This window comes from Miscanthus floridulus, chromosome 5, assembly GCF_019320115.1.
Source record: "Miscanthus floridulus cultivar M001 chromosome 5, ASM1932011v1, whole genome shotgun sequence".
Lineage (NCBI taxonomy): Eukaryota > Viridiplantae > Streptophyta > Magnoliopsida > Poales > Poaceae > Miscanthus > Miscanthus floridulus.
The window spans coordinates 80,010,657-80,018,955 of NC_089584.1; the positions used below are offsets into that span (position 1 = coordinate 80,010,657).

General features: G+C 46.3%; 1 protein-coding gene across 1 annotated transcript; it reads left to right on the forward strand.

Annotated features, from left to right (window-relative positions):
• Positions 1 to 6,401: 6,401 nt before the first annotated feature.
• LOC136454814 (uncharacterized) lies at positions 6,402 to 6,767 on the forward strand. The gene has a single exon (XM_066455084.1). The coding sequence runs from the start codon at positions 6,402 to 6,404 to the stop codon at positions 6,765 to 6,767; it is 366 nt and encodes a 121-aa protein (XP_066311181.1).
• Positions 6,768 to 8,299: the final 1,532 nt, after the last annotated feature.

Consider the following 8,299-nt stretch of genomic DNA (forward strand, 5'->3'; position numbering starts at 1 on the left):
TTAGAGCATGCACCAGCAACATCAAGAATGGGCAATCAACTTAAGTGCATACATAGAATTTGGATAGCAGCACAATAGTCACATGTTTTTTACCATAACTGGAGATATAAGCATCCAACAAGGGTGAACCTAGACTTTCTTTAAAGCTAATGAAATTATATAAAACTTTGTTATTCATTCCAAAAGCTAATTCATAGGTTAACATGATCAAATATGCCAATATTTCAGATCTGCATAGAACTAGGACAGAAAAGTAGTAGTAATTTCAAAAATGCATAACTAGAGTTACAGACATCAAACAAGCATGAACCTTAACTTTCTAGAAATCTTATTAAATTATCTAAAACATGTTTATTATCATAACAAGGTGATGCCACAATTAACAAGGTCAATCAAGCACAATTGAGCACCTCTGTCCAGACTTGGACAGATTCTGTCATGCAACTTCACAAGCTTATAACTGGAGCTCTACAACACCAAAAGGGGTGATCTAGGATAATTTGGAAATCTTAAGGAAAGCACTATAACTCTTATATTATAACTAAGACATGATTTCATACTTAACTAGGTCAAACAATGAAATCCTTCAAATCTGCACAGAGCATAGACCAAACATGACATATCATTTGTCAAATTCATAACTCCTAAACTATCAGGTCTATGGTCATGCAATTTGAACACAAGCAATATTATGAAATTAGCTACAACTATGGTATTCACTACAACCACAGAAAACATCGTTTACACCACGGAAATATTTGCACAAGCAAAACTGCACATGCAACCCAAACAGCAGTGGTACAATTATAGACAGAAAACTGATAGGAACTTCATAGAAGCATAACTGTAGTTCTAGACCTCTAACAAACATGACTCATAACTTTTTGAAAAGCTTATAAAGTTAGCTACAACTTTCTTATTCTCATCTTAAGATGATTATACAGTTAACAAGGTCAATTAATCCAATAAATGCATCTCTGTCCAAAACATGGACAAAATCTGATATGCAACTTTAAACAGCTATAACTAGAGTTCCACATGTACAATAAATGTGGCTATAGACTTTTTATAAATCTTAGCAAATTGTAAACAACTTTGTTATAAACACCTTGAGCTAATTATACTATTAACAAGGCCACTCATTACCAACAAAGAAACCCTGTCTGGGTTTGGGCAGAAACAGCCAAAGAAATTTAAGCAACTATAATTAAAAATCTACTTAACCAAAAATTATGATCTTTAGCTTTTTGAAAATCTTAAGAAAAGTACTACAACTCATTTATTGTCATCAAGGCATGATTTATAACTTAGCTGAGCCAATTAACACAAACATTCAGGCCTATTCAGAATAGGAGCAAAGCAACACAGGGCAATTGTTATTTTTATAGCTCTTAAACCATCAAGCCTAAAATCATGAAATTTTTACCAGACATCAACCATCACCTGAGTAGAATTCCATACAAATTTCAGATTTATTTGTTAAAAAAACTGCAGTTATGAAAAAGACAAGACATAACTAGTATTAAAAACCTAACTGCATAAATTTATTTTTACAGCAAAAACTTTAAACTAGACCATGCCATATTATAGATCATTGCATAGATAATTTGACAAGGATTCTAAAAAGTCCTCCTTTACTATTTTATGATTTTTATACTAATTACTACGAATTTGCAAAGTTGATCATCCAAATCTGCATAAACAAAAGAAAAGGAATGTAGATCTTGCATCGGGAACCCTGCAGTTTAAACAAATTAAACTCGAACAAATAGATCCTTACCAGCACTATCCATCTGAGTCATGGCTTCGCACTTAGACCCGCCCACTTCTTCTTATTCTTGCCTGCGGTCCTTCTCTTCATCCACAACAGAGAGCAGAGGGAAAAAAATGGCCGGCTCGGGGTGGTGAAGCTCGCCGACGGCGAGTGGCGGTGCTAGGGCGTGCGCCCGCTCCTGGGGGAGCCCATGTGGCTGGCCAAGGGGCACAGATCGGCCACAACAACCCAGGGCAGCTTGGCCACGGTGTTAGGGTGGATGGAGACAGCGGCCACCAGGTACAGCAGCGCGCGACGCTCGAAGGATAGGCACACCACGTGCGCTTGGTGGTGGGGTAGGCAGGACGAGGTCCGAGCAGGCGGAGGAGGACCAGAGTGGCGGGAACGGCGGCGGCGTAGGAGCTTTGGGCAGCCATGGCGGCGGTGCACTATTCTATTTGCATGACGACGATAAGAGCGAGTAGAGGAGCGAGAGGTGGCGAGCGCAAGTGAGGAGGGAGAGAATGGAGAGGGTAGGGGGCAGGGCTCGGGCTCGGCCTCTCCAAAACGACGTGCGAGTGCAAGGTGGCGCACATGCAGCGAGCACGCGAGGCCACACGGCAGCGAAGCGCTACGGCGGTCAGCCATGACATCGTTCCCTGATTCAAAAATCCAATACCACCTTGAAAATACACTGAAACATCAATCTTCGTCCCTTCTTAACTCCGAATCAGTTTAGTTTAGGCACAAGCGGTAGTAACAAATGTTGTAGAGCTATGCGATATCTCCAACTTTGATTAAAGTGCCAAAGTCTAATTCAGCCTGGTTGGAGAGATACATGGTTCCAAAGCGGGGTTCACAAAACTTGAAAACTAAATTCAGTTTCAAGCCGACTGAAACCTCCAACTTCTCCCCTCAATATCTCCCAAACCATTTGATGATTCGATCAACCAATTTCTCCTTGTTGTAGTGCTACGTGAGTACTACAACCTTAATTTAAGGAGTTTGTCCAAAATTGACATGGTTTGCAAACTAAAATTCACCAAGGACAGGTACATGAAAACAGAAACACGAAAATTCAGTCATCCCAGACAGCGCCAAATTTCAGGATTCCAAAATAGCATTTTGTTGATTCTTGTGAGCTCTGTTTGGTTAATCTAGGCACTGATTTAGCTCTTAACCATTAAACAAAGTTTGTTCTACATAAGATGAACTACAATTTTTATTTAGGTTCCACTACCATGCAAACACTCTAAGCTAGTGTTCAACCCAAGTCAAAGTAGCATCACGATAACGCTTAAATTATCCTTTTTGATCTATTGAAGCATTTTCTGGCCACTTGCTCAACATGAACCCTTAATAACTTTTATTGTAGAGTTCAATTAGAGTCATTTGGGCAAGGTAGGAAGGTTTGGTCGACATCTCATATTCCCATTTACTTAATAAAGCAATCTAAGAAAGATTATAACTTATCATTTCATGTGACTTATTGATTCCAAACTTCATGAAACTTTTCCACTAGTCAAGATGGTTTCATGTTGATGTAATGTACATGAAATAAGCATGCTTAACATTACTCTTGCATAATCTTAACAAGGGTACACATGTAAGTAAAAGTGTGTTTTCCAAGTTTAAGTTGGAGCTCATTCTTGTAGATTTGATCTTGACACCTTCATCGCCACTTAACATGTCATGTTTGAGCTCAAACCCGTTGCTTAACTGGTGACAAACACCTGGGGTGTTCATCATAGACCCCAGCAGCTCCGAGGATAAAGCGGTGTGCATCGGCACCATGCTTTCCTCCAAATAGGAAAGCGTGCTCGACGACTTCCTCCATGCCAACAGAGATATCTTTGCGTGGAAACCCACGGACATGCTAGGCATTTCGAGGGAAGTCACCAAGAATGCCTTAAAGATTAGGCCAGGCTCCAAACCAGTAAAGCAGCGCCTGCATTGCTTCAATGAGGAGAAGCACAGGGCCATCGACGAGGAGATCACAAAGCTTTTGGCGGCCGAATTCATCAAGGAAGTGTATCATCCCGAGTGGTTAGCCAATCTCGTCCTTGTACGAAAAAGAATGGAAAATGGAGAATGTGTGTTGACTACATGAGTCTCAACAAGGCGTGTCTAAGGGATATGTTTCCTTTGCCACGTATAGATCAAGTAGTCGACTCAACCTCAGGGTGCGAAACCCTCTGCTTCCTTGATGCGTACTCTGGGTGCCATCAGATCGCGATGAAAGAATTCGACCAGCTCGTGACTTCTTTCATCACCCCATTCAGATCGTTCTGCTATGTCACGATGCCGTTCGGTCTAAAAAATGCAGGGGCTACATACCAGCATTGTATACTCAACTATTTTGGGGACCTCATTGGTTGAACCATTGAGGCTTACGTAGATGACATCGTGGTCAATTCCAAATAGCCTGACCAGCTCGTAGCAGACCTGGAGCAAACCTTCATGAAACTCCGAGCAAACAGCATAAAACTCAACCCTGAGAAATGTGTTTTCAGGGTCCCGAGGGGTATGCTGCTTGGGTTCATCGTCTCCGAGCGTGGCATCAAAGCCAACCCAGAGAATATCTCAATCATCACGGGGATGGGCTTGATTCAGAATCTAAAGGGAGTACAGTGAGTTATAGGGTGCCTCACCGCGCTTAGCCATTTTATCTCATGCCTCGAAAACGAGGCTTCCCCCTATACCGGCTTTTGAAGAAAACCGATCGATTTGCGTGGATGCCCAAGGCTTAGGAGGCACTTGACAAGGTCAAGGAAATCCTAATGAAAGCCTCGATTCTAGTGCCGCTGACCAATGGGGAACCACTCCCGCTTTACATTGCAGCCACCACGCAAGTGGTCAGCATCGCCCTAGTGATAGAACGGGAAGAAGAGGGATGCGCCCTCAAGGTGCAGCGTCCCGTATACTTCGTTAGCGAAGTCTTGTCCGATTCCAAGACTCGCTACCCCTAAATCCAGAAGCTCTTATACGCCGTCCTGATCGCCAGGAGGAAGTTGCATCACCACTTCGAGTTACACCCGGTGACGGTCGTGACATCCTTCCTTCTCGATGAAGTCATCCAAAACTGGGATGCTACAGGAGGAGTCACAAAGTGGGCACTCAAGCTGATGGGTTAGGGCATTTCATATGCCCCTCGGACGGCCATCAAGTCCCAGGCACTGGCTAATTTCATTGTGGAATGGACCGAGATCCAGATGCCACCAGTAGCCATCAACCAAGAGTACTGGACAATTTACTTCGACGGATTGCTGACAAAGAAAGGCGCCAACATAGGACTGGTCTTTGTTTTGCCCCTCAGGGTGTGCATGAGGTACATGGTTCGCATCCACTTCCCCGCCTCCAACAATGTGACCAAATATGAGGCGCTCATCAACGACCTACGTGTCACCGTCGAGTTGGGCATCCGATGGCTTGATGTCCGAGGCAACTCACAGCTAGTCATCGATCAAGTCATGAAGGAGTCAAGCTGCCACAACACCAAGATGCCTACGTACTACCAAGAAGTCTGCTAGCTGGAGGACAAGTTCGATGGCCTCGAACACAACCACATTCTGAGGTGGATCAACGAGACGGCTGACACACTAGTGAAAATAGCGTCCGAACAAGAGCTGGTGCCGACGGGCATCTTCGCCAGTGATTAGTACATGCCCTCGGTCCGCTACAAGGAGCAGGAATAGACCAGTGATGGGCTGCCTGCCTTGGGCTCTAGGGCTAACTGACCGTTGGCTCCTTTTGACCCCAAAGTCATGGAGCTTGACGAAGATCTAGTGGCAGTGCCTGACCCTCTAGCTGACTAGAGGACACCTTACCTCGATTACCTCCTCCGTGAGGTGCTCCCGACAGACAAAACGGAGGCCCGGTGGCTCACATGCCATGCCAAGTCCTTTGTCATAATTGAGGGGGAGCTCTACAAGTGAAGCCACACCAAGATCCTATAGCATTGCATCCCCATCAAACAAGGGAGGCTATTGCTAAAGGACATCCATGGTGGGGTCTGCGGACATCATGCTGCGCCTAGAACCTTGGTCAGAAACGCGTTCCAAGAGGGCTTCTACTGGCCAACCATGGTGGCCGACGCCGAGCAAATTGTGCGCACCTACGAAGGGTGTCAGTACTACGCTCGTCAAACCCACCTGCCGGCCCAAGCGCTCTAGACGATCCCTATCACATGGCCATTCACGATCTAGGGGCTTGATATGGTTGCAGCCCTCAAAAGAGCACCTGGGGGCTACATGCACTTGCTTGTCACTGTGGACAAGTTCACAAAATGGATAGAGGCTCGGCCAATCTCCGTGATCAAATCCGAGCAAGCCGTGCAATTTTTCCTCGACATCGTCCATCACTTTGGAGTCCTGAACTCCATCATCACAAACAATGGCATACAGTTCACTTGGAAAAATTCCTCTAATTCTATGAGGACTACCACATCCACATCGATTGGGCCGCCGTGGCGCACCCCCGCATGAATGGGCAGGTTGAGCGCGCGAACGGCATGGTCTTGCAAGGCCTTAGGCCTAGGATCTTCAACCGGCTGAACAAATTCAGTGGACGATGGGTTGTGGAGATTCTCATGGTACTCTAGAGCTTGAGGACAACCCCTAGCCGAGTGACCGACTACACACCTTTCTTCATGGTCTATGGTTCTGAGGCTATCCTCCCAACCGACCTTGACTACGGAGCACCGAGGGTTAGGGCGTACGACGAGCACGGAGCCAAGGCATCCCTCGAGGATGCCATGGATCAGCTTGATGAAGCGTGCGATGTTGCCCTCCTCCGCTCGGCCAAGTACCAGCAAGCGTTGCGTCGGTACCACAACCATTGGGTGCGGGATCGGGCCTTCAACGTCGGGGACTTGGTGCTCTGCCTCATCCAGAGCAACAAGAACCACCATAAGCTCTCTCCGCCATGGGAGGGACTGTACGTCGTCGCGAAGGTGCTCCGACCGGGCACCTACAAGCTCAAGACCATCGACAACAAAGTCTTCATCAACGCCTAGAACATCGAACAACTATGTCGCTTTTACCCCTAGCCTATGCATATACTTGCAGAAATTAAGAATGATGTTTGTGAAATGCGAAAACATTTTTTCTTATCGGTTTCGCTATTTGTCTCCTTGATCTTTAGTGACACCCAACCCTAGCAACGGCAAGGGGTTGGACCTCACTCGGGGGCTGATAGGAGTATATCTACCCAAAAACATTATCTGCATTCGATCCTCTCTTACGTTAAGATCTAGAAGCAAGGGCTGTGGAAATAAACACTGAGTAAAACTGGTCGGACAACAAGAAACCTACGCCCCAGTGACTACGGCGTTTTTGTTCACCAGCATGATCAGAGTTTTTTTGCCTGCACCCCAAGCTTTACAGCCTTAACTATAGAAAGGGTTGAAACACATTAACCTTTTTATACACAAAAAAGGGAGGAGAACCAAAAGTCTATTCAGCCATAACATAAGTTAAAAACTTGTCTACTTATTACAAGTTCGCCGCTTGGCCTAACTAACTAACCTCTCAGGGGGATGACCTCATCCTCGATCTTGATAGATAGGTCCTGCACTAGGGGGTCCCTGACTCCTCGGTCTCCTCTAGCTCAGCCTCGGAGTAATCGGGCGCTCCTCGAATGGCATGCCGGACAGCGGTTCACCCCCTTGATGGGTCGAAAACCACCATAGGTAAGAAGGGATACGGAGCTGAAAACGCTCCCATGGCCCATTAAGGCCTAGGAGTTCGAAGGTTGGCCCACCAATGGGTTCACAACCGCTCTAGGGCACATTTAGAGTGAGGGGTGGTAAGGGATGGGCCCGCTAGTGTCTGGTACCTAGGCGCACGAGCGCCATGGGCATCCCGGCCCATGTTCGGGTCTTGGCCGGAGCACGATCCATGGTTTTTATTTAAAGAAAGGCAATGAGCCCTTGGGACCAGTCGAACGAACCCAAGAACTATATGGATTGGCCGCCAGTTATCTAGAGTTGGTCATCAGTTGACCCATGCTGGACCCCCATGAACGGGAAGCCAGGCCCCACTCAAACTAGCCTGTTAAACAGCTCACCGAGCACCATGATTCGTCCATTGAGGAAAACATGGCATGGCTCAGTCCCTCCATTTTATCGAAAAAACGCATGAGGGAGGACGACCACAAGATGAGCTGACCCCTCGACCGGACCCTTGCTACATGCGGGGGCTCGGGGGAAGTTGGACTCGCAAGGAGACCAAATGCGCGGTCGCATGACAATGGCGTATCGATCGGATCCTCGAGGGGGGGGGATCGAAATCAAGAGAGATCTTTTCTGACTAGCCAAATCCTACAGCTGCATGCTCTTGAAGAATCCAAACATGACAGAAAGGAATAGTGACCCCACCAAGACATCCTGCGGCCCACAAAGGGAGATCAAGAGCCTCAGAATCCTTCTGTCTGAAAAAGCCTTCGAAGGAGTATCCTACTCCTCCATAGGCTCGGGGGCTACTGTTGAGTATCAGTATTAGGGATACCTAGAAGAAGGAAGTTGATGGTCATGAATGCTAACTCGCC